The sequence below is a fragment of the Pinus tabuliformis genome, chromosome 3_2, assembly GCF_031772625.1.
Source record: "Pinus tabuliformis cultivar Carrire ecotype Pingquan chromosome 3_2, CPIR1, whole genome shotgun sequence".
Taxonomy (NCBI): domain Eukaryota; kingdom Viridiplantae; phylum Streptophyta; class Pinopsida; order Pinales; family Pinaceae; genus Pinus; species Pinus tabuliformis.
Window position 1 is genome coordinate 1,194,177,908 of NC_142302.1, and position 27,640 is coordinate 1,194,205,547.

The 27,640-nt window shown below is 37.2% G+C and overlaps 2 protein-coding genes across 2 annotated transcripts; both read right to left on the reverse strand.

Moving 5' to 3' along the window:
• Positions 1 to 9,503: 9,503 nt before the first annotated feature.
• On the reverse strand, positions 9,504 to 10,027 carry LOC149185004 (leucine-rich repeat receptor protein kinase HPCA1-like). The gene has a single exon (XM_089419034.1). It carries the CDS (start codon positions 9,978 to 9,980, stop codon positions 9,576 to 9,578), a length of 405 nt encoding a protein of 134 aa, XP_089275160.1. The 5' UTR covers positions 9,981 to 10,027; the 3' UTR covers positions 9,504 to 9,575.
• A 230-nt stretch (positions 10,028 to 10,257) lies between these two features.
• On the reverse strand, positions 10,258 to 21,103 carry LOC149185005 (leucine-rich repeat receptor protein kinase HPCA1-like). Its single transcript, XM_089415520.1, has 15 exons — positions 20,997 to 21,103; positions 20,844 to 20,915; positions 20,618 to 20,761; positions 20,446 to 20,520; positions 20,279 to 20,350; positions 20,118 to 20,189; positions 19,953 to 20,021; positions 19,796 to 19,870; positions 19,562 to 19,633; positions 19,328 to 19,462; positions 18,576 to 19,066; positions 18,319 to 18,465; positions 18,087 to 18,229; positions 10,702 to 10,924; positions 10,258 to 10,613 (listed from the first exon to the last, which is right to left on the reverse strand). Exons 1-15 carry the CDS (start codon positions 21,101 to 21,103, stop codon positions 10,258 to 10,260), a joined length of 2,253 nt encoding a protein of 750 aa, XP_089271646.1.
• Positions 21,104 to 27,640: the final 6,537 nt, after the last annotated feature.

Below are 27,640 nucleotides of genomic sequence, written 5' to 3' on the forward strand. Positions count from 1 at the left end.
TAACTTGGGCGATGACTCACTTCTGCAAGGTGGTTCCTCTCTGATCGAGAATACGAAGAGGTTATGCCAGAAACTCTCCTTTTGGTTCGACTTGAAAATACATAATTCACAGTCATAATTCTCTTAAAGAAATAAAAATAAACAACATATATTCTCTTATATCCTTACCTGAATATTTTCCCAATTTATTATATGTTGTGGGTTATACACATATTTTTTTAACAATGAACCGTGAAAAACGTTGTAGACCCGAATGTGGCTTGGTAATGCAAGCTTATAGGCTACTGGTCCAATTCATTCCAAGACTTGAAAAGGTCCACAGTATCGAGGTTCTAGCTTAGCACAACCCCTCCACTGTAAGGAACTTTTTCGGGGCTTAACTCTCAGATACGCATGATCTCCTAGTTGAAATTCTTTGTATGTCCTCTTTTTATCTACATACATTTTCTTCCTATCCTGGGTAGCCCTTAGATTCTGTCGAACTTTCTTGATAGCTTCCTCCATCTCTGCTAGCATGTCTGGACCTAGTGCTAGCTGATTAACAAGGTTATCCCAGTCCACAAGTACTCTACACTTTCTTCCATATAACACCTCAAGAGGGCTCATGCCCAGTGATTCATGATGTCCATTGTTGTATGCAAATTCCACGAGGTGGAGGTAATCCCCCCACTTATGTGGTTGTTGCAGTCCACGAGTACTCTGCACTTTCTTCCATATAACAGCTCAAGAGGGCTCATGCCCAATGATTCATGATGTCCATTGTTGTATGCAAATTCCATGAGGTGGAGGTAATCCCCCCACTTGTGTGGTTGTTGCATTACAAACATGCATAACATGTCCTCCAGCACTTGATTCACCCATTCAATTTGTCCATCCATTTGGGGATGCTAAGCTGTACTAAATTGGATCTGGGTGCCCAATCCTGAAAAGAGGTTTTTCCAGAATGTTGATGTAAATTTCCTGTCCCAGTCTGAAATTACCATCTTGGGTATTCCATGCAGGTGAAACATTTCCCTCATAAGTATGTCTGTGATTTCCATCATTTTGTAAGTGGACTTTACAAGTATGAAGTGTACGGTTTTACTCAATTTGTCAACTACAACCATGATCTAATCATGTTGCTTCCTAGTGCAGGGTAGACCAGTGATGAAGTCCAATGATATGGTCTCTCATTTCCATTCTAGAATGGGCAGTGGTTGTAAATAACCAGTGGGATGCTGATGTTTTTCCTTCACTAATTGACACTCCAAACATTTGGACAAGTATTAAGCAATATCCTTCCTTAAACTGGGCCAAAAATACCCTTTCTTGATGGTTGTTAAAAGCTTTTAGTAAACTAGATGGCCTGCACATGGTTTATGATGAAACTCATCCATTATTAATTGTTTAAAAGAGCTTTGGTTAGGAATATAAATTATGTTTTTAAAGGTAAGGAGGTTATCAAGATTTATTTCGAAATCTAATTTTTCTCCTTTTAACAGAGCTTCCTTTGTTTGATGCTAAGGAAAAGTGTATTCTGGATCTTTGATTGATGCATCCTTTATAATTTCTAGAATGTTGGAGTGTGTTTGGATGATATGAACTTCATAAATATAATGTACCTTCCTACTCAATGCATCAGCCACTCGATTTTCCTTCCCCTTAAGGTGCTTCATCTCAGAATTGAACTCACTTAAGAATGTCATCCACCTGGCTTGTCGAGCGTTTAAGTTAGACTCATTGAAGAAGTTAGTAAGGTTGTTGTGATCTGTTGGCAGCAAGAATTTCTTCCCCAATAAGTAATGTTGCCATGTTTTAAGTGCATGCACTATCGTTGTTAGCTCCAGGGCATAAGCAGAATATCTTTGTTCATATTCTTTCAATTTTCATGATTTGTAAGCAACAACTTTTCCTTCTTTTGTCAACACTCCACCAACACCCTCTTTACTTGCATCAATGCAAACTACAAAAGACTTTTCGAGATTTGCTACCTTTAGCATGGGTGCAGTGGTTAGTAGGTGTTTTAGTCTTTCAAAACTCTGCTGACACTCTATTGTCCATCGAAAGATGCACCCTGTTTTTTGTAAGGAGGTCATAGGAAAAACAATTTTTTAAAATCCTTCAGTGAACCGACGGTAGTACCCAGCCAAACCCAGGAAGGATCTGATATCAGCGACATTCTTTGGGACGGTCAATTCCATGATGGTTTTGATATTTTCCAGGTCTACCGTGATTCCTTCTACTGATATAACATGACCCAAGTATTGGATCTGAACTTTGAAAAGTCACACTTGCTAAATTTGGCATATAATTGGTTCTCTCGTAAAATCTGTATCACAATTCTCAAATGTTCCTTGTGCTCTTCCTTATTTTTTGAGTATATCAGAATGTCGTCAATAAATATTAGTACAAATTTATTGTGATAGGGCTAAAAAATACTGTGCATCAAACTCATAAAAATAGATGGGGCATTTGTAAGGCCAAATGGCAGCACTACAAACTCATAATGACCATAATGGGTTTGGAACACAGTTTTGTAAATGTCTTCATCCTTTCTCCATATTTTATGATAGCCTAATCTTAGATCGATTTTTGAAAATACTTTGGCAGCCTACACTGGATCGAATAAATCATCAATACGTGGCAAGAGATGCTTATTTTTTATGGTCACCTTATTTAGCTGACGATAATCAATACACGGTCTCAACATTCCATCCTTCTTTCGTACAAATAATACGGGGGCTCCCCAAGGGGACAAACTAGGGTGAATGTACTTCTTATCTAAAATTTCCTGAAGCTGCATTTTGAGTTCTGACAACTCGGTTATGCTCATGCGATAAGGGTCCTTAGATACCAGGGCTGCGCCCTGAATCAATTCAATGGTGAAGTCGATATCCCGCTTGGGTGGTAGTCCAGGGATGGATTCAGGAAATACATCGGAAAAGTCCTGAATGAAAGAAATATTACCCAAAGAGTTCATTTTATTCTTGGTGTTGGTAAATCCCACTTGAACAGCATAAATTTGACAACCCTTCCTAATACATTTTCCTAACTGACTTGCAGTGATAGGACGCATATTTGTATTGGTCTTGATTCCTTGAAGTTCCCTTCTTTGTCTTGATTTTGAAATAAAACAGATATTTTTTTGTTTTCAATCAACCAAGGACCAGCATTTTTCCAACTAGTCCATTCCGATTAAAATATCATATGAACACAAAGGAAGAATTTTAAGGTTCACATGAATAGGCTGTTCCATTTTGGCAACTACCTTTCATTTTGCCCAAGTGGCTAACTGGACTAGCCAAGGTTTTGGGAATTTACAACTCGGTAGTTGACACTTTTCTACCACTTTAGGACTAACATAACTTAAACTAGCACCAGGGTCAAACAAAACTGAAACAGGTTTCTTAGCAATCATAACTTCACATTCAATCATAGTGGGTTGATATTCTGCTTGGTGATCATCCAAGGTGTCATTAATTCTGGGCATGCTCCTTGCCACTTCTCTGATCATGGATGCTTCCTGCATGTTTGCTAGTTGTTCCATTCTTGCCTTATGCCGACAATTTTTGTAGTATTGTGGTTCTTCACATCCCCTGCATTGTAGCAGTGGTTTTGACTGTTGATCATTACTAACTTTATTAGTCTTCTGACTATCTATGTTCTGAATAAGTAGTCTTGGCTTTATTTCTTGCTGGGAATTTACTGAAAGGCTTTTGCTGTAGATTTCCGCTATTAGAAAATTTTGGATGTCTATTTGAAATCAAACTTATAGCTTTCTTGTTTAACCCTCCTTTAGCTCCTTCATTTTTCTGTTTCATCTGACGATAACAGATGCAGGCCTTCCGTACTGCATCGTCCATTGTTTTGGGGTAGTCAAACTCAAGTTTTTCCTTTATAAAATTGGGTAAGCTACTGATGAAACGTTGGATCTTAGCCTTTTCTTCTTGCATATAAGGCACATAGTGTAGCAGGGAACTAAACCTGACCACATATTCATCCATGGTTAAGGTTCGCAACCTTAACTTGTGGAATTCCTTGGCTTTTCATCATACTAACGTTCAGTTAAATACTTGTCTTTAAAATGCTTTTGGAATTCATTCCAGGTAACCTACTCCTCATCAATCTTTCTAACTGATTTAATCTCTTCCCACCAAAGAGTAGCCTTTCCTCTTAGCTGATACACTACCAATTGAGCTTTCAATTTATCTGTGTATTCGTAAATTTGAAATTATTTGCTCATATCAATGAGTCAAGCTTCCACTGCCTCCTCGAATTCACCTTCAAAAAGTGAGGGTTTAATCTTTTTAAATTCTCCCTGCAATTCATATTTCTGTCTCTTTGTTTTGCACTCGTCAGAGACATTGTCCGAGTTCCCTTCTTCATCTTCTCCATGTCTTTCAACTGATTCTTCATTTTCCTCTTCGTGTTGAGTTGTTGGGGTCTTCTCTCTATTTTCAGCACTGGAGTCTGGGTGTCGTTGGTTATGCTGATTGGACAAACTTTCTAGGATCTTCTCCTGTTCTAGACGAAGTCTTTCATTGCCACTTCTTAAATTGGTCATCTTTGCATGAAGCTATTGCATGGTTTCAAGTAAGACTATGTTAGCTTCACAAGATTCCTTAACTAGTTAAATCCAAATATCATGATTAGCATTCACATAGTTTGTTCCTAGCGAATTGGGTGGTCCTCGGCTCCTCTGCATCTCGCCCCTTTCTGTGTGGAGGTGATCTCTCTCTCTCTCTCTCTCTCTCTCTCTCTCTCTCTCTCTATCTCTCTCTCTCTCTCTCTCTCTCTCTCTCTCTCTCTGTGTTCACATACAGATTCACTTAGTTAAATTACAGAGATCACTTTCATTGTTTCCATGTATATAATTTCTCCCAAGAGTCTCAGTGTTCGAGCCCGAGGCTCTGATACTATTTGTAACATCCATTAACCATATTACATAAAAATAATATAAAAATAAAATAAAAAATTATCATTACCCATTAATTTATACATTAATTCAAACCTTAACTTATAAATATGAATCTCTCTCTCTCTCTCTCTCTCTCTCTCTCTCTCTCTCTCTCTCTCTCTCTCTCGCTAGATACACATAAGTGGGTGAAATTACAAGGCATATCTGGTTAATTAATTTCAGCATTACTGCTCACAGTTGGCTCTGCCATACCATGAGGACTCATATGATCCTCCACGAGGCAAATGGACTATTTCTCACCTTGGAATTCAATGTTGATTCTACACGAATCCACACGGTTTGATCTCTGGTGATTATGTGGTTGGCAGTTGTCCTTTGTTATGCTCTGACTGCGATAGGTGGTGTGCGTCTAGTCCGTCCATCACGTCAGTGCCATCCGATGGTGATGAGGGCTGTAGGACTGTACATCTACCCAACACCCTGTTTCTTGCTTGTACATAGCTCATTTGTATTCCATGGTTGAGGGTTTTTGTTGCCCTGTGACCTTTCACTCCTGATTTCTCTGTGGGTATCTTGTCTCGGCCTCCAATCCCTGTGGCTTTGTCTATTCGACTATCATGGGGAGGTAATTTCAAACCCTTGCTGCCTGCAGACCTAGTTCTTTGCTCAGGTCATACTCTGTTTTTATTGAGAGTTATTTCAGCACTTGGGATTAATGCATCCCTTTGCTGGTCAGTTTTGGCATCTAGCACTTCAGGTGCTCCGAGGAGTGGCGGTCATCCTCAATGGTATGAACCAGGTAAGACTTTAATGTTGAAAAGGCTCTACAGTTGTTTATGTTTCTATATTCCTTAACTTTTCCTAACCATGGAAGGGATGTGATACGCAGTGGGACGACCCCCGGGTGTGGCTTACCGAACTCTGGTAAGGTTGGCTTGCTCCAATATCTCACAGAGGTAATACAGTAATGATTCAGGTCCTTCATCCTTCTACTAATCTTTGCCAATGCTTTTGCATGTATGCTGCTATTTTGATAGGGATGCCTTATGGTTAATCCGTTGGATTTTTGATGGTCATGCCTTCTCACATCTCTGCAACTGGTACAGGTTCGAACTCATCTTCCCGACTTCTCTTGGTTAATATGATGCGGTTTAAGTGACTCATGAATTTTTAAAGCGCATAAAGGACTATGTTTGTTTATGTCGCACCCAAAGTTTTTGTAGTGAATGATATTTTTAGACCACTGGATGTAAATTCTAGTTTTGGAATGTAATTTTGCTTTAAGATTGTAACCCTTTGGGAGAGACATAGAAGGGTCTCTCAGCCTTAACTTGGCTTTTTGACAAGAACTTTGTTTCTTATTAAGTTATGAATCTGGGTTTATATGATATTTTTACACAGTCGTGTGTGTGTATATATATATATATATATATATTTAAAGGTTTGTTTCTGATATCTGTCTATTGAAAGAATGGTATGTGTTTTCGTATTTTGGTTATGTCAACTGTGTTTAACTTGAAACACTTTATCTGCTACAATTTTGGTTGACACACCTCTGCGAGAGGGTTATTATTGTTGAGAATCATTCTACTTTTTCCTTATAACGTTGTTTTTTATATTATAGCAGTAACCTCATGAATCAATATTTCTTGGTTGAAACCAGAATTCATCTTAGGGTTTCATTATACCTTCTATCGATTTCTAAGGGTTTGGTCTGTTCTTGTCAAACGACCTCTTTCGTCCATCTCTAGCTTGCAGAGGAGGTAGATAATTTGACATGAGGACAAAATTTAGTTAATGTTGATATATGAGAGATTATAAATATATTTTGATTGGTCCAAAGTTAATAAATGTGAGATTTCATTATTGATTTGTTCTTTATACTTTTCCACGTATTTATATATATAATCTTGACAGGAAATGCTGAGTATGAGAGCTTTCATGCTTACTGTTTGTTGACATTTCTGAGTACTAATTAATATTTCTCTCTACGTATTACTGATTTTATTATTGCATCTTTATCACTGAATATGACTATTTTACTAAAGCATCTTTATGGCTGAATATGATTGTGTTACTAATGCATCTTTATCACTGAATATGATTGTTTTACTAATGCATCTTTATCACTGAATATGATTGTTTTACTAATGCATATTTATCATTCAATATGATTGTTTTGCTAATGCATCTTTATCACTGAATACGATTGTTTTTCCAATGCATCTTTATCACTAAATATGATTGTTTAATCATACTCCTGGAAACAAATAATTTCTCACTACACAACACCATCCTGTAAACACAGACTAGAATACTTATTTGTTCCAAACTTGTAAATGGGTCAACCCAACTTCATCTGAAAAGTCTCTCCTCCCAGCCTTGAGCCTGGTGATTATGTCCTGTCTCTCCCTCGAGCACTTTCTCTCTTCCACACCTCGATTTTATCCAATTACAACTAGTGCCTTAGGCCTTAGGACTCCATCGTCCAGCCTCAAGTCTTGAACTCAAATGACTATCAATGAGTAAATTCCCACTAGTCTCTGTCTACCAGTGCAATGATTGTTTCTCTTCACCCTTCTCTCCTTTTTCAGGAAAGAGGTGTAATTGTTTCTTTATTAACTATTTCTTTTAATTAAGACAAACAATTATATTATATTAACATGTCCAAATTCCTAATTAATAAGAATTAAGTAATCACTTGTCATCTAGCTTTCCAGTCTCAATCAATATCACATTATAAAATAAATACAATAAATCATACAACCAAATTTAATAACCATAATAAATCTTCCCTAAAACCTAGAGTGTTACACTAAACCTAGAGTGTTACACTAAACAGATGTAAAAGAAATATATAAATAAAATACAATACAATCCACAAATAAATCGTAGGAAAATATATAAATAAACTACAATACAATCAAACATCCACTACTTAAAAATCTTATCTATATCGCTATGGATATGCAATTCCAACCTCCTCCCATTAGCTAACTTGCTTTGGAAGTGACTTGACGTGAGTTCATATCATAATTGTAATAACTTAACCATAAATAGTATTTTAATAGTGAGAGACTTGCAATTCCAACCTCCTCCCATTAGCTAACTTGCTTTGGAAGTGACTTGACGTGAGTTCATATCATAATTGTAATAACTTAACCATAAATAGTATTTTAATAGTGAGAGACTATAAAGTACAAGTATACTTTTTTGTTTGGGGAATTAACATAATATTTATATTAAATGTGATAATAATTGACATATCATTTTATTTGTAGATATCAATGTTTGGATAACTAATATATTTTAATATGTATATTAGGATACATTTTATATGTTTAAGATTTAATAAATTATTAAAAAATTAAATTATAATTTTATTTTATATTTATATTTATATTCAAATATTAAAAAAATATTATTATTATTATTAATTATAAAAATAATTAATATATGAACTAAATATATTTAAAACAAATATGTAAAAAAATTTAAACATGAAGATTTACTTCCATTTTATTATAGAGATTCTTAAATTTGTAAATAGACTTTGTTACAATGTTATTGTTCAGCGCCATGACTTATTAATACCAGATGCCTAAATAACCATATTCATATGAACATATTAATACCACATGCCCAAAAAATCATAACTCATATTCATATTATATATGTTCATGTGACATTCTTTTCAATTAATCAATTTAATTAAAATGTTAAAAAAATAAATCTCAACTATTATGAAAGTTAAATCCTCATCATCCGCCTAATAATTATTAACAATTAAATTAAAATTTAAAAATCTTATTCCAAAATAAATATAACTATCTGCTTAATAAATACTATATTTTAAAATTTAAAACAACCTACATAATAAAATATCATATTTTTAAATTCAAAACAAATAAAAATATATAACAATTAAAAAATGTTATATTTTTAAATTTAAAACAACCTACATAATAAATATCATATTTTAAAATTCAAAACAAAGAAAAATATATAAAATTTAATATCATATTTCTAAATTCAAAACAAAAAAATATAAAAAAATAAATAAAATTTTTAATAATAAGTTAATAATAATTTAATTTTACAGTCATCTGAAAATACTTTTTTCCACCAAGAAAAAGCTTGCCATACAAATAACCGAACTCTATAAAAAAAAAATTCGCTCGAAGAAAAATGATTTCCACTCAGTTATTTAATTACTAAAATTTAAATTCTACTTGGTATATCAATTTAAGTTCTACTGTATTTAAAATCTAATTAGGTGTCCCCATAGTCCCACTCAAAGTGGGAGGTTCGTAATGAAAAAGATTAACATCTAATCAACAAAATTAAAATTAATAAACATAACAAACTTAAAATTAAAAACCATAAATTGTAACAGAACTAGAAAGATGCTACGTCCACCTGTCATTGTCCATAAATTAATAAACATAAGAAACTCAAAATTAAAAACCATAAATTGTAACGAAACTAGAATCTGCTACGTCCACCCGTCATTGTCCATAGTTTGGATTCAAATGCATCCTTGATATCACCATTACATTCTTAGATACAGTGAATGGATATACCCATTCTTACGTACGTCCTAAAGTCTGAAACCTTCCAAGTGTGGTTGTCATTCTTAACGTCGCGTCCACATAGAAGTGCTTGCAGGGATATAACGTCACTTGGGATCTATGGAGTGGGTCACAGTGTATTCCCCGCTGTAATCAAAGGAACTGGAAGAGATTCCACCTGCATAAACGTACCTAGCATGGTGACTTCCACGCGGAGGAGCAGCTGCTTCAGACTCGTTTTGGTTCGCTGCGTTCAGAGATTCTGCTATGGATTCCAACTCCATCACCACATCCTTCATCATTGGACGATTAGCCGACTCCTCCACGCAGAGCAGCGATAACCCTACTAAGCTTTGAAGAAGTGTTTGAGAAATTAGAGAATCTCTGAGAAAGGGGTCGAGTATTTGGCGTCGGACTGCATTTATTCCACCAGTATCCATTGCAGTCTTCAACTCTTGAACCAGATATTTTCCTCGTTCAACTAGGGGTGGCCGAGATGCTAGGAGTTCCATTAATACCACGCCAAAGCTGTATACGTCGCTCTTGTTTGTCAGCAGTTGTGAGTTGACATATTCTGGATCGAGGTAGCCCTGCCCAAGCCATTGATTTTGACATTTGCATAAGCAAAGACTAGTTCAACCCTAAGGTATGTGTATTTTACGGGTGATTCCACCAAAACTTATGATAATAACTGAAGGCATCTATTATTTGATAGGTTGTCAAAATAAACTACATATCTAGAACTGAAAATCATATTAAATGGTGTCCAATGTCCATACATAATTTAGATTAGAAAATAGCTTGCAGGCATCTCAGATATTGTTTACCATACTCAAGTTTTACACAAATGGGCTTCTGCATTTGCAAAAGTGTGGATGATTTAAGTGGGACAATGTTGATACTCACCATGGTCCCTTTGACTTGAGTTGAGATGTGATCTATGATCTCTGGTTCTCCAATAAGTTTGGAGAGTCCGAAATCTGATACCTTGGCATTCAGATTCTCGTCCAGCAAGATGTTGGTCGACTTCACGTCTCTGTGTATAATGGGTGGATCTGCATGGTCGTGAAGATATGCCAGTCCCCTCGCTGCCCCTATTGCGATATTGATCCTCTTGCTCCAATCAAGACGAATTCCAGTTTTACCTGTTAGTTGGACAGACAAATCATTATTTTCAAATCGACGCCACAACTCAGTAAAAGAAACAGAAAATAAGTGTTGGCAGCAAACTACCAGAGAGGTTATCTCTAAGGGACCCGTTTGGCATGTATTCATAAACAAGTAATCTGTTCCCTTCCTCAAAACAAAATCCAATCAGTGCCGTCAGATTTTTGTGGTGAACACGAGACAACAATTCTAATTCGTTCTTAAATTCTGAAACACCCTGCTTGCACTCTTTCTTCGCTTGTTTCACGGCCACCATCTCTCTGCCAACGGGCAGAATCCCTTTGTACACCTGAAATGTTGGAATGTTAATCCCAACTGCAGGCGGACAGGGTCAGCGATGACAGCCGACTCAGCAGCCGTATATAACCCCAAAACCACCGCATTGAAACCACAAAACTGCCCAGACCATATCGCACCGCCATCCAGGGAAAAGTGGTTTCCGTATGTTTGGCTCCGATGCGATTTGGTGAAGACGCGTGGCTCTCACCTGACATCAGCATCTCTGACATATCAGGAGGTAAAGCTCAGCATTAAACTGCCTTCCGATATCAATCTCCATCGTCCGATCTCCTCGCGTGTTGTCAGCCGTCGATCTGTTGAAGGTGCACGGGCCTGCGTCAATTCAATGCATTGCGTGGCGTGTGAGGTTTTCCGTTGACCGCCGTGGAGGAAACGCTGAGCCATTTAATGCATTTATGAAGGTTGGTGGAGGCCCGCCTTAAATAGTTATGGGCACATACGTAAGTTTTGGTGAGGCCCTTTTAATTTTGGATATGGGCTTGTGTCCCATGTGATTAAAAAAAAGAGAGCGTTGACCATTTTTTATAAAAAAAAAAAACACATGAAAAAAAACGTGCTCTGTGGTTGTAATATGAGTTGTGCCTGCGTGCAAAAATGTGTGATGTTTTTTTTGATTGAGGTGTAGTGTGGCTGCGGCAGCAGCGTATAGTGTGTGTGTCTTCACACATGGAGATATGTAAGAGCGCAGCAGCAAAAGACCAGTGAGCGTGGGTTATATGTTTTATACATATGTGTTGATTTTTTATGAGAGCAGAGTGGAGCGAAAAGAATGGTGATGCACAGCAGTGCTATCCATAAATGAAAAACGAAGTGGAGCGCATGTGTAAATTTTTTTTGTATTAAGTATGCATGGAAATGCAAGAGAAAAGAGCGCTCAAGCTTTCTTGAAATTGTGAATGTAATTTACTGCATATGTGTAAAATATTTTTACAGTAGTAATAGTTTTACAGCAGTAATGTAAAAATGGGTTTTTACTGCAGTAAACCCAGCACATTAATTTCTCAGGTGAAAACAGAGTTTTGATGGGTGAATGTAAGTTTTGGTGAATCCCTCTCAGCAAAGAGGATGAATGTTATTTCAGGCTTTATATTTTAATGAATGGAAATGATTTTATGGCTGTGTAATACTCTGTTCAGTCAATTTTTATTAAAAGGCTTCCCTGTGCAAAAGGTCATGGAACAGTGGAAACAGAGCATAGCCTCTGTGGTGTTAATGTTTGTCTGGTTTTGGTATTTCCCATTGAAAAATACCCAACAGTGGTATCAGAGCTAGTCCAGGCTCTATGAAGACTCAAAGAAGCTGAAGGAAATATTCTTGTTGCAGCAGAGAAAGCTTCTCCAGCAGTGTGAAGTTTCAGCCAAAGGGATTCAGGTATTTTTCAAGTTTTTGTGTTACTGTTAAAGGAACAGTCAGTGATTTAAAAGAAAACACAGTCAAGTATTTGAAGCCTAGTTAAGAATGGCAAGGTCAAAGAAGAAAGCCTCCAGGCCTGTTAAAAATGTGTCTCCCTCCTCTACTAAACTAGAAGGCAATCCATTAGAATACATTCTATTTGAAACCCCAAAGTTTGATGGAAACTTTGATGTATGGGAAATAAAGATGAGGGCTTTCCTAATGTTTGAAGGGATTGAAGTCTGGGAGTCAGTGATTGATGACAGCAAGATGGATAAAGAATCCATGGAGTATGATGCACAAGCAGCAAAACTAATCTTGGATGGACTCCCTGATTCAGTGAAGAAGAATCTAGGAAAATATACATCAGCAAAAGATATATGGGACAGACTGCATGACCTTCATGCAAAGGGAGCACTGACCATGACAATGAGTCAAGAAGAACCCATCATAGAAGCTGAGAATGAAAAGCTTGACCTCATCAAGCTTCAAGTAAAAGAAAGGGATGAAGAGCTTGCCAAGCTCAAGAAGGAGTTTGATCAATGCAAGAGGAAACATCATGAAGAAGTCATATCCATGACAAATCAGCTGAATAGTGCAAAGAAGCAAGCAGATGTATTGACAAGTGAACTTGAACAAAGACACAAGAGAGTGAATAAGCTTGTGGAAGAGATTGGACAGTACAAGGTAGAGGTCTCCTCCCTTAAGTCCGAACTACAAGAAGCCAAGAAGCAGGCACAAGGAGCTGAAAAGAAAATGAAGAGCAGTCAAGCAAAAGATGAAGAAAACTCCAAAATGAAGACTGATATTATCTCCTTCAAAATAGTAGCAGCTGAAGCTACTCGTAGCAAGGAAGAAACTGAGGGACAACTAGCAAAGAAAAATAATGAATGTGAAAAGTTGGAAGAAGAGATTGTCCTCCTCAGGAAGAAGGTTGAAGGGATGAACAAAATCATGAAGAGCTCTCAAGCTTTGGATGACATGCTTAGTTATCACAGATCTCCATTTGATAAATCAGGACTTGGGTATATAGGTGAACCCTCAAACAAGGATGAGGATGCCTTAAGCAAAGGAGATGTGAAGAAGCCAGAAAGAAGTTGTGAAGCTCCTAGTTCCAGTAAAGGCAAGGAGAAAAATGAAGGCTGCAATAGAAGAGATCCTGCTCCAAGTAGAAAATCAGCTCCAAGAAGCAATGTAGCTGATGTCAAAGAGGCAAGAGGCAATGGTGATCATCAAAGGATCTCAAGGCAGCAAGGCTTCAGAAGTGCATCAAGGAAACCTCCATCTCACAGGTACCAAAGTTCATTTTATGGTTATTGTTATGCTTGCTCAAACTTTGGTCATATGGCAAAAGAATGTAGAGCATTTCATGGAGATAGATGTTGTGGTCTACGACAACCTCCAAGAAACAATTTTAGAAGAAATCATGAAATGTCATTCATGAAAAATGTAGAATGCTTCAAGTGCCATAACATTGGGCATGTGGCACGAGATTGTAACTTGACATGGGCTCTTACACAAGCTAGACCCATGCAAAAGAAGAGAGTTACACAAGTATGGAGAAGGAAGGAAAGGCAACCTGAAAACCCCTTGAACTCCCCAGTGGATCTAAATTTGTTTTGAGAAGAGTCTGCCAAAAGAAGACAAGCATACATTAAAAGGGAGCCTGTAATTTTTGTTGCTGAACTGTATTAACAGTCATTTGTTGATGGAGGATGTATTGCAGCGCAGCAGTTGCAAATGAAATCTTTGTTAATCCCTCTGAAAGTTAATATGCAGCAGTGATGAAATCAGCAATGTTTTTGCTTTGTGTTTATGCAATATGCACAGAAATGCATAAAGAAGAAAAGATGGCAGCGCTGAAATGTAAAGAGCAGCAGCGAGATAAGAGAAAAATGCAAAGCATGGAAACCCTCACAGCAGTGGGAAGACAGAACATAAAACAGCAGTTTGGAAATTTTGTTTGTGGAGCACATGGATTAGAATGAACAGCAGTTTGAAATTTTTTGTGGAGCACATGCATTGAAATGCATAGCAATGGAATTTTTATGTAATATGAGAGAATATACTCACAGCAGAGTGAGTACAATACACAGCAGTAAAAAAAATGTAATGTTTTTTTTGTATGCAATGCAACATGCAAAGAAATGCATAAAGAAAAACAAGGACAACAGATTTTTAATGCACGCTGGATGTATAAGAATGTGTGTGGCAGCAGAAAGCCAAAGGAATTGCACAGCAGTGCATTGTGTAAAAAAAATGAATGAAGACTAAGATTGTGTGAAGCAAGGGTGCATAAGAAAAGACAGCAGCCTGTGTTATTTTTTTTGTGGAGAATGAAGTTCCACGAGTATGGGCACAACAGTATGATGAAACAAAAGGCAGTCACAGTGCAAATTGCAGAGGCAACGCAGCAGCAAATAAAAACCCAGGGATGACAGTCTATGGTTATGGGTATGGACAACAGTGAATATGAAAAATGCAGCAGCAAGAAGTTATGGACAGCAGCATGATGACAAGAAGGAGAAGCACACAGCAATGCAAATAAGAAAATGCAGCAACATGAAGTTTTGTTGAAGAAATAAAAGTTTTGAACAACAGCACATGCAAAAGAAATTTTCCTTACAGCAGTAAAGGTAAATGTAATGAATTTGTTGTTCATTGAATTGAAATGCAATATATGCAACAGCAGTGAGTGTAAGAAATGTTTACACACAGCAGCGTAAATTTGTAAATTGGGACAGTGTAATTGTTCCAAGAAAGACAGAGTATTATGTCTTTGAAGAATGCACAGCAATGCAGAGTTTGCAAAGAAATGTAAGTGAAGTGCAGCAACACAACAGCAAGTGTAGACACAGCAGTGTGGGGTAGACACAGTAAAGAAGATGGCACAACAGTGCAGCAGAGAATATGCAGCAGCATAAAAGAACAATGTAATGAGTTTGCACACACAACAGTGCAATGATTGTTTGTTTTGGAACTGCATTTGAAGCAGTCATTTGGTGAAACCCTCTATGAAAGAGGAAGATGCTTTTCAGCATAGTGTGGTAAATCCCTCTATCAAGAGGATGATGCTTTTCAGCATAGTCACAGGTGAATCCCTCTGTTAAGAGGAAGGTGCTCTTCAGCACATTGTTATAGTGAATCCCTCTGTCAAGAGGAAGGTGCTCTTCAGCACATTGTTATGGTGAATCCCTCTGTCATGAGGAAGGTGCTCTTAAGCACAGTTTCAGGTTAATCCCTCTATTAAGAGGAAGACAACTTTGTTTGTTTGTGAACTGCATCAGAAGCAGTTGGTGAATCCCTCTATGTGAGGAAGTGGTTGGGTAAGATTGAATGCCCAGCAGTTGAAATTAAAGGGGAGTGTTGGAATGTTAATTCCAACTGCAGGCGGACAGGGTCAGCGATGACAGCCGACTCAGCAGCCGTATATAAACCCAAAACCAGCGCATTGAAACCACAAAACTGCCCAGACCATATCGCACCGCCATCCAGGGAAAAGCGGTTTCCGTATGTTTGGCTCCGATGCGATTTGGTGAAGACGCGTGGCTCTCACCTGACATCAGCATCTCTGACATATCGGGAGGTAAAGCTCAGCATTAAACTGCCTTCCGATATCAATCTCCATCGTCCGATCTCCTCGCGTGTTGTCAGCCGTCGATCTGTTGAAGGTGCAGGGGCCTGCGTCAATTCAATGCATTGTGTGGCGTGTGAGGTTCTCCGTTGACCGTCGTGAAGGAAACGCTGAGCCATTTAATGCATTTATGAAGGTTGGTGGAGGCCCGCCTTAAATAGTTATGTGCACATACGTAAGTTTCGTTGAGGCCCTTTTAATTTTGGATATGGGCTTGTGTCCCATGTGATTAAAAAAAAGAGAGCGTTGACCATTTTTCATAAAAAAAAAAAAAAACACATGAAAAAAACGTGCTCTGTGGTTGTAATATGAGTTGTGCCTGCGTGCAAAAATGTGAGATGTTTTTTTTGATTGAGGTGTAGTGTGGCTGCGGCAGCAGCGTATAGTGTGTGTGTCTTCACACATGGAGATATGTAAGAGCGCAGCAGCAAAAGACCAGTGAGCGTGGGTTATATGTTTTATACATATGTGTTGATTTTTTATGAGAGCAGAGTGGAGCGAAAAGAATGGTGATGCACAACAGTGCTATCCATAAATGAAAAACGAAGTGGAGCGCATGTGTAAATTTTTTTTGTATTGAGTATGCATGGAAATGCAAGAGAAAAGAGCGCTCAAGCTTTCTTGAAATTGTGAATGTAATTTACTGCATATGTGTAAAATATTTTTACAGCAGTATGTGTAAAAATAGTTTTACAGCAGTAATGTAAAAATGGGTTTTTACTGCAGTAAACCCAGCACAGTAATTTCTCAGGTGAAAACAGAGTTTTGATGGGTGAATGTAAGTTTTGGTGAATCCCTCTCAGCAAAGAGGATGAATGTTATTTCAGGCTTTATATTTTAATGAATGGAAATGATTTTATGGCTGTGTAATACTCTGTTCAGTCAATTTTTATTAAAAGGCTTCCCTGTGCAAAAGGTCCTGGAACAGTGGAAACAGAGCATAGCCTCTGTGGTGTTAATGTTTGTCTGGTTTTGGTATTTCCCATTGAAAAATACCCAACATGAAAGACGACACGGGGTCAAAGATCGGATTGCCAAGATACTCAAAACAACATCTGAAAACTTATCCGAGGGCGGCTTGCTATTTGCTCCTCTTAAATCTGGGATCTGTGAAGTAGCCCTATGTTCTGAAGCCTATATATGTTAGGACACAGTTTCCTTGTGTTAATATTAAGCATCACACACTAAAGACAACCAATATGACCAATATAGGGAGCTATTAGTCTATGAATGAGTGGGGCAGTATATACCACTCTTTGGCGCTATATATACTATTCTTTGGATTTAATCAAATATATTATTGGACAGGTGGTATATACTGTTTCTGCTTATTAATGGATAGCTCTATATATTATTTGTACTAATTCAGCATCATACACTAATTTTATAATTGGTTTAGTAAATAATTTGATTTAGGTTTTTATTTGATTGACTGGTGGAATGGCGAAGGCGGTGGTATGTGGTATAGTACTCTTGTTAGAGGAACCATCCAGCCCGTAAGAACCGGGTAAGACAAGACTCGAACTCGTGACCTGCACAGCTGCACGGACTAGACTACTTAACAGATCTTCCGCATGAGACCAAACCTTGTTGATTTAAGATTTTTTCATCTTAACTAGAAAATAAAAATTTTCCAATAAACAAAATAAAAAACCCCTGCCATAGATTATTGCTTGATATTTAATATTACATAAAAAACTATGTCAAACATTTTTTCCGGACCAAAACATTAAATAACTTTCCACTCTCACCCTCTATACCTGTAGATATTCATCACAACCAAAATTTTAAGTAACTTTCCACCCTCACTCCCTATATCCTTCACATTGAGTTTAGTACATGATGCTTAATATTTGCAGAAACTAGGGCAGAACATTCTGCCTTACCAAAACTTTAAATAACTTTCCACACTCTCCTTCTATAATATATGTAGAAACTAGGTCAACATTCTTCCGGACCAAAACATTAAATAACTTTCTACCCTCTCCCTCTATATTGTACACATTGTGTTTAGTGAATTTAGTACATGTTGCCTAATATTTACAGAAAGTAGTTCTACATTCTTCTGGAACAATCCATTGAATTCTTATTTTCTTGTAAAGTGACACTATAGCAAGTTCTGTACCTTGCCGTAGCCTCCAGAACCAATCTCATTATCCATGGAGAAGTTATTAGTAGCCAGTTTCAGTTCTTGTAGCGAATACACTCTGGTACCTTTCAGTTTTGGAACATCTCCACTATCTCCTTTGCTTGTTACATCCCAGGAAGCTGAACCCAAAAAAAATCCTCAGTCCTAACACGAAATTTACATGGTGAAAGATAAAATAAATTACTTGAAAAAAGAAATGATAAATTACCGAACGGATTTGCGGCAAGAACTGCTTGTGCTGCTTTCCTTGTTTTCCGTAATGGGTAAATCGCAAGGGCAATAATGGCAAGGACCAACACTGCGGCACCAACTGCTATTCCAGTAATTGCCCCTGAAGTTAAACCCTTCGACCCCTCTGAAATCAGACAACGGGAAACCTCATTTCCAGGTCAAGGAAACGTCTATTAAATAATATAAATGTCCATCGCAAACCGAGAGATAAAGAGGAAAAGTGAAATGTCCCACCGAGCAGAAAGTTGTAAACTGCTGGTTTGAAATAGTAGGGTATAAATCTAGCTGGAGGAATGTACGTTTGATTGCTGAAAGCTAAACCAATCTTTAGGATTTCCGATCGTTGAAAATTCTTCCTCCCGAGCGGTGGGAAAAGCCGTACTTGTATATTTAGCTGCCCGTAGACATCAATCAACATGCAACAGATATATACTGACCCCTTTGTCAAGTTTAGTTGGGTCCACAGAGAATTCTCTAGCTTGTGAAATCTGGTAGCATTCGTCAAACTCGAAAAGGAGGGAGATCTCACGACCATGGTGCCCACATACGACGTTGCACATTGACAAGTCTGAGGATTAACTGCCTGTAAATCCTCAGTGCATGGGTTATAATTTCCACACTGTGCTATATCAGTTTGGTAGGAAACCAATTGAAGATCTTCAGTGTGGCTTGCTGGGCCACTTGATATAACTGGGTTTGAAATGCAGACAGGATTACCTTCAAGTCTGCGTTTGAAAACATGAACCATTTGAACCTTAACATAAGAATCTAAATAGATTTAACCATGAACTATGTCACAATTTAGGGTTCTCAAGAAACTGTCATATTGCTTCTGCTATTATCCCCTCTCCTACCATGTCTTCTGTAATGGTTCAAATTGTCAGTTTCAACTTCAATGAAAAAAGTTGCACGCCATCCTAATACCATACAACACAGAAAAAGAAATCAAAATCTATTAGCTTAGAGGATTATTAAGAAATTCTTACAGCAAAGTGTTGTTATAGCTTATTCCAAGGGAGATGCCCATGATGTTGTTGTATCGAAGGTCTATCTTTTCGAGCTGCTGGCTGACATTGGATTCTATTCCCAGAGATCCGTCAATAGAATTATTTGAGAGAATCCTGCGAATTCAAAAACAAGGATTACTAACTCTTCATGTCAGATCTTTAGCGTCATTTTAATATTGGCAGCACGGCAGAGAAAATAGTGAATACACTCACACTGTCTCAAGTTGTTGCAAGCTAAAGACTTCAGAAGGAAGTTGCCCATTCAAGCTACTGTGCTCCATCATACTATTGAACAAGGAAAGAGGGATAGAAAAACCAATTAGTTTGACAAATAACAAAATACGAATTTAAACCCTTGTTGACCATTGATCAGAAAGGCCATAACTGGCCATATCTTTGTATCGTAGTTTTTTAGTTGCTAGTAAACATCAAGTCCCTTGAACTTACATAGGGGTCAATGATCCTAAAACAGATAACCAGGCTGGTACATTGGATACCTCGAATGGGTTATTACTTAGGTCCCTGACAATTACAAATATTATTTTGTAAATCTCCAGTTGATAAAATGATTGGTTTAATTAGCTAATTTGAACCTTCTACTTACAGGTACAGAAGGCTGTTTAATCCGGATAAGTCAGGAATAGAACCGTTCAGTTTATTATTTGATAGACGCCTAGCAAAATTCACAGAATCATGAGTATATATTTTTCCTTAATACAAAGCTATAAAACCTATGAACAGTCCAAATACAGTGCACAGTTGAACTTACAATTGAGTAAGTTCTCCTAGTTGTCCGATGCTGGACGGTATTTGACCTTCAAAAGAGTTTCCATCAAACTTCCTGTCAATCATGGCAAGATTTCGATGGTCACATGTTTTGATATTAAAACAGAATAAACTAAAAAGGATTGGATCGTATCCGAGACTCACAAGATCTCCAAGGTTGAGACATTTCCAAGAGTAGAGGGAATCTCCCCGCTAAACGAATTGCCATCGAACAGGCTGTGCATAATAATGATGGAACTACTGATCAGCTTCTAATTTGAATGATATAGTTTCATGTGAATTGAATTGAATTAAACCCTTATGGTACTTACACATGTTTTAGGGTCATATTTTCATGGAAAATCTGTGGTGGAATCGGTTCACTGAATTGATTTTGACTAAAGTGGCTTGAACGGCCAACGACAATACTACCAATGAGTTAGTTCACGTTTCAGTGTATACCATGCATATAAGCCACACTCGCAAATATAAAATAATACTCACAAGTGACCGCAACTAACAAGCCCCTTCAGCTCTACTGGAAGTTGTCCGCCAATGGAATTGTTGGTAATGTCGAACCAGTAGAGTTTGGTAAGATTACCTAAAGGAGGAGGAATATTTCCGCTTAAACGGTTCGAATTCACGTCCCTATCAACGACAATGACGGTTCAGGAGCTCATACTGTGTACTTGTCTTCTTGTTCATAAAATTGAGCGTTTGATTTACTTACAGAGTAACGAGCTCTCGCAGGTTGCCCAGCTCTGGTGGAATGCGCCCAGTAAAGCTACAGCCTAGCAAAATCCTAAGAGAGAGGTAGATATTAGTCATCAACCAAATACCAACGTTCCAATCATGCGATTATCACAAGGTTTAAGATGCTTACAACGTCTGAAGATTTTGCAAATTTCCTAAAGTAGTCGAAATCGGTCCTCCCAAGCCTGGATTGTACGATAAGTCCCTGTAACGAAAGTTCGCTCCAGTCATCCGCATATCGTTTTTTATCGACTTGTTTTTTTCTTCTTCGAGACAAAACAGGTTTATATTTACCATTTTTGAGGAAGGTAAATATTAGGCACAATGTACTAAGTTACGGTTTATTTATTTTAACGATTGAATATGAATATGAAAAGGTAGTGAAACAATTATTAATTTAGTGCCTGTATTTAATATTTGCTTTCGAAAAGAAAATATAAATAAAAATAAAAATAATTTATCAAAAATTTTGAATTTTGAATATAATTATTTTACCAAAATATTTATCAAAAATTTTGAATTTTGAATATAATTATTTTTAATAATTTATGTAAATATTATGAGAAAAACACTAAAACACTTATCAAAAATTTAGAGTTTTGAATTTAATTATTTCTCAGTGAAACTTCAAATTTTTTTTATAGAATCTTGCAAGAGTGTAGTGTAACTGTGAGTTGAATTTAATTATTTCTCAATAAAACTATGAATTTCTTTTCATAGAATTTTGCAAGAGTGTAGTGTAACTTTGAGTCTAGCTTTGAGGAGCTTATGTTATTTTGGATTTTCATGTTGATTTGGCAGGGATTTTCGGATTTCTTAAAATCTAAAGCTAAGTTGTATACTTAGGTATGTAATTATCTAAGTTGTATAATTATGTATGTAAGTTGATATGTGTAACTATTAACGTGTCTTTTACTTAACTATGTTACTTTAATAAGTTTCTTTTTATTCAATGTTGGTAAATTAAAGTTTGTTTAATGTAGATTTTTATATTATAATTAGATAAGTAATCAATTTAAGTTGTATAATTATCTATGTAACTAAGTTAATATGTGTTTTTCATTGAACTTTGTTATTTTTGATAAAGTCGTTTATTATTATTATTATTGAATGTTGGTAAATTAAAGTTTATTTAATGTAGGATTTTATATTATAATTAGATATGTAATTATTTTAAGTTGTATAATTATATATGTAACTAAATTGATATGTGTAATTAAGTTGATAGGTGTTTTTCACTAAATTTTGTTATTTTTTTAAGGTTTTTTATTTATTAAATATTAATAAATTAAAATTTGTTTAACCTCTTAATATTTAAATTTAAAAAGAGTGAAGGGATCTCTATTTGAATGGTTCATGAGACACAATACTTGCTAAGGTTTTGCAAATGGGGTAGCAAGCTAAGTGGGCTTGATTGTGTGGAAAACTCCACAGTTAAGTGTGGTTAAGAAATGGAAAACTCTACTTCTTCACCCTTCTAAGTGGACTATTCAAAAATCATGAGAAATTAGTCAATTACGACTACCGAAATTAGTCAATTACAACTACGCAATTAAATCCCAAAAACAATCTAATATAATTTTATATATTTTTATAACTTTTTCTGAATCATGAAATTTAAAATTTAATTATTTTGTATTTTTAAAATTCATATTTTATTTATTGTTAATAGCCATAGCCATTATTACTACCTATGAACTTGCCCACTAATCACTCATTAAGAAGAGTTTGAAGTCCTCGCCCACTGGAATGCAAAAAATCGCCAATCACAACTTGCACGGCATCAATTCGACCACTCATAGGTTGCTGTGGCGAATCCTGTGAAGGAATCTGGTGAGCACTGACTGTATTGCCAAAACCTATCGACATTCACCAGCTGTGAATCACATCACAAGGCTGTGCAAGTTTACACTATACTAGAAGAAATTTTCAGTTAGATGTGACGCACATCTAACTGACTTTATATATGGGTAAATTTCGACATCAATGTTGACTTTAGTCACTAGGTAGATTTATAAGAATTTTGTTGGATATTTTTTATGGGTAAATACCAAAAACCAAGATTCAAACACACAGAGGCAATGCTCTGTTTTACCTCCATAGGATCTTTTTGTGCACAGGGAAGCTTAAAAAAAATTTACTGAGGAACAGAGTATTTCACCACCATAAAAACATTTCTATTAAAAAAAACTGATACAAACTTCATCCTCTTTTACTGAGAGGGATTTACCACTGTAAAATCCTTTTTACATTCACTGCTGTGAAAAACACCTTACTGCTGTAATAAAAATTTACATAAGTTTACTGCTGTAAAACAATTTCATTATACGCTCATGGATATTACAAAAACCTTCAGCACATAAAACATTACGGGCTCAGTTCTCATTTCACCTTGCGTTTTCACCGTTCCATTACAAAAAAAATCAAAACAAAACATTACAGTATATATCTTGTGCACTGCTGTGCATACATCCTCTGGTTCTTCACGCTGCTGCGAACACCAATGTTCTTTTCCTCCCGTGTGCAACAACCACAACACGAGCACACTTCACTTGTTATATTTTTCATTACAAAATGGTCAACGCACTTAAAAAAATACAACACGTTTTTATGAACATTAATACATGCCGTAAAAAAAACTTAACTATCCACCTACATATATGACACTTCATTAATTAGAAGGTATGGTCAACCAAAATTGACATTCACTCCACGCAATCCTTGATTTAATGCGGGCCCATATGCAACTTCAGACGATCGACGGTGGAGAGCGATGGAAGCAATCGAACGGTGGAGAAGAATATCGGAAGGCCTCATGCTACAGAACTTTAGCTTCCGATAAATTACGTTGGCTGATGTCAGGTGAGTGACACGCGTCTGCACCAAATCGCATCGGAGCCAAAAATACGGAAACAGCTTTTACACAAAAGCGGTGCGATATGCTCTGGGCGGTTTGTGGTTTCACTGTGGTGGTTTTGGAGTAGTACGTGCGGCTGCGTTGAAATTACGACTTCAACACTCCCCTTTAATTTCAACAGCTGGGCATTCGGTCATACCCAAACACTTCCTCAAAAATTCAAAGCTTTTCTGATCCAATGGCTTTGTCAAGATGTCTGCAACCTGTTCCTGAGTCCTGCAATGTTCTAAGATAATTTCTCCATTGTTCACCAATTCTCTAATGTAGTGAAACCTTGTATCAATGTGTTTCGTTCTATTATGAAACACTGAATTCTTTGACAATGCAATAGCTGAGCTATTGTCACAAAAGATCACTGTCGCTTTTGCCTGCTCTTGGCCTAAGCTCCTCAACATCCTTCTCATCCACACTGCTTGACATGCTGCTGCTGTCGCTGCCACATATTCAGCCTCTACTGTAGACAATGCTACAATGGACTGATTCTTAGAAGCCCATGAAATGGCTCCTGACCCCATATGAAACACATAACCGGAAGTGCTTTTCCGATCATCTACACTTCCAGCCCAATCACTATCAGTGTATCCAATTAAATCTGAATGTTCTGAGACAGTATATAAAATTCCAAACATTTTGGTACCTTTCACATACCTCAAAATTCTTTTTGCTGCCTGCCAATGTGCCTCCTTTGGCCTCTCCATAAATCTGGAAATTAAACTAACAGCATACATAATGTCAGGCCTAGTAGCTGTTAAATACATAAGGCTGCCAACAATACTCTTGTACAAACTAGGATCAAAATCCTTGCTGCTGTCCTCTCTGCTGAGTTTTAATCCCATTACTGTGGGAGTGATCGCTGCCTTGCATTCTTGCATGCTAAATCTGCTCAATACTTGATTTACATATCTTGCTTGAGATATAAAAATTCCTTTTTCATTTTGATCTACTTCTATGCCTAAGAAGTATCTCAACAAACCCATGTCAGTCATTTCAAATTCATCCTTCATGACTGATTTAAAATTCTCAATAAGATAAATATCATTTCCAGTGAAAATAACATCATCTACATACAAGACAACAATTAAAATTTTACCATCCTTTTCCTTGATGTAGACTGTGGGTTCTCCTTCACATTTGTCAAATTCATTATCCAATAGATATGAATCTATCCTGCTGTACCATGCTCTTGGCGCTTGCTTCAGCCCATAAAGAGCTTTCTTCAATTTGCACACTTTGTGCTCTTCTCCTTTCTTCTCATAGCCTAGAGGTTGTTCAACATAAACCTCTTCCTTTAACACTCCATTTAGGAATGCTGACTTCACGTCCATTTGGTAGACTTTCCATTTGTTTTGAGCTGCTATGGACAGCACTGCTCTCACGGTTTCCATTCGTGCAACCGGTGCGAAAGTCTCCTCATAATCTCTCCCATACTGTTGCTTGTACCCTTTGACAACCAGCCTTGCCTTGTGCCTTTCTATCTTGCCTTCAGCATTGCTCTTGGTCTTGTAGACCCATTTCACTCCAATAACTTCTTTGCCTTTTGGTAGCTCAACCAAATCCCATGTTTTGTTTCTCTCTATGGCATTCATCTCCTCATCCATAGCCTCTATCCATTTCCTATCTTTAATTGCATCCTCGAAATGAATAGGATCATCAACATGACAATACAAGGCAAATAAGGAATTCATTCCTTCATCGTAAATGTCACTTAAATTTCTAAACTTCTTACCTCTTTCATTTGGTGTGCAAGTGCTTGAAGATGCACTTGAATTTCCTCCTTGTGGTGTGCTTGGAGAAGCACTCTCATTTATCCTCAATGGTGTCCCTTGCTGTCCTTGTGTTGGCGCTGCTGTTTGGGGATGCATTTCAGCCACTTCCTCTTCATCTTCATCATGAGACAAACATTTTTTAACATTCATTGTTTTCTCTATGCTTCCATCCCGAGCTTCCTCTTCAATGAATTGAACATCTCTGCTGACGAAAAACTTCTTGGTGGATGGGATATACAACCTGTAGGCCTTGGATTCCTCACTGTATCCAATGAAAAGACATTTCTCCCCTTTGCTGTCCAACTTCTTCCTTAGCTGATCTGGAATGTGTGCATAGGCCACACATCCAAAAACTCTCATGTGGGTGACTCCTTGCTTTCTCCCACTCCATGCCTCTTCCGGCACTTTGTTCATCATTGCTTTTGTAGGACACCTGTTCAAAATATACACTGCACAATTTACAGCTTCAGCCCAATAATCATTTGGCAAATGCTTTGCCTTCAACATGCTCCTCGCCATATCCATGATGGTCCTGTTCTTCCTTTCAGCAACTCCATTTTGCTGTGGGGTGTACCTTGCTGTAAACTGTTTATGTATACCATTTTCTCTACAAAATCTTAGGAATTCCTTGGAGATATACTCACCTCCTCTATCAGTTCTCAAAACTTTAATATGCAGCCCACTTTGGTTTTCCACAAATGCCTTGAAGTTTTGGAATTTCTCAAACACTTCACTTTTGTTTTTAAGGAAATATATCCAAGTCTTTCTTGTAAAGTCATCAATGAATGTTAGGAAATATTGGCTGCCTGCTAATGATGGAGCTTGCATTGGTCCACATAAATCTGAGTGGATGATCTCTAAGGGTGCCTTTGCCCTTATGCTTTTTCCTGATGGAAAACTTTCTCTGTGTTGTTTTCCCAATATGCAGCCTTCACATAGGCTGTCCGGTTTCTCTATCAATGGTAATCCTCTTACCATTCCTTTCCTACTCAACAAGTTTAGACCTCCAAAATTGAGATGTCCAAATCTCAAGTGCCACAACCAATTTTCATCCTTTGGCACGCTTTGGAAGGCCTCTTGGGTAACTACTGCAATTACATTTTTGTTTTTCAAATCTGCCCTGATCCTGAGAGGGAACATCCTGTTCCTTGTCATCTTCACTTCAGCAATGCATCTTTTGCTGGGTGCTATATCCATGATGGTGCATACATCATTTTTAAAGAAAACATTGTACCCCTTATGGACAAGCTGTCCAACACTCAAGAGGTTACATCTCATTCCGGGGACATAGTAGACATCTGCTATGGTTTTCTTTTCTCCTTGCTTTGTAAATATTTTTACCTCTCCTTTTCCCATAACAGAGATTTTACTATCAGTTCCTAGTGTGACTTCTGATTTCACATTTTTATCTAGGGCAGAAAAGAAGGCTATGTTTCCGGTCATATGGTTGCTGCAACCTGAGTCTAAAAATCATATGTCCTCACTGTTTGTTTCAGCCATGTTACAGGCTAACAACACATTATTTTGACTGCAATTTTCTCTTGTAACATTTGCATTTTGTCTACTGTTCATATCATGTTGTTTCTTTCTACAATCACTTGCATAATGTCCATACTTTTTGCAATAATAGCATTGAACATTAGATTTATCATACCTTTGTCCTTGAGCATGATACTGTTCTCTTTGTTGGCTACTGCCTTGGCCTTGGTTCTTATTTGTATTGCTGCCTCTTCCTTGTGCATTTGCTGGGCTGTTCCTTCCACCTCTGTTCTGGCTTCTGCCTCTTCCTCTCTTGTTTCCTCTTCCTTGACCTCTTCCTCTTCCAAATGACATCTGGGTCTTGAAGGCTTGCTCAAGAGATGAGTTTTCATTCCTACTCAACCTCTGCTCATGTGTTATCAGTGATGCATGTAGCTCATCAACTGAATAGTTTGAGAGATCCTTTGTCTCTTCAATGGTGGTGACTATGGCATCAAACCTTGAAGGTAAGACCCTCAATATTTTCTCCACAATCCTTCTATCTTCAATGGTTTCTCCATGAGTTCTCATTTGTGTGATTACACCAATCACATGAGTGAAGAACGAGTCAAT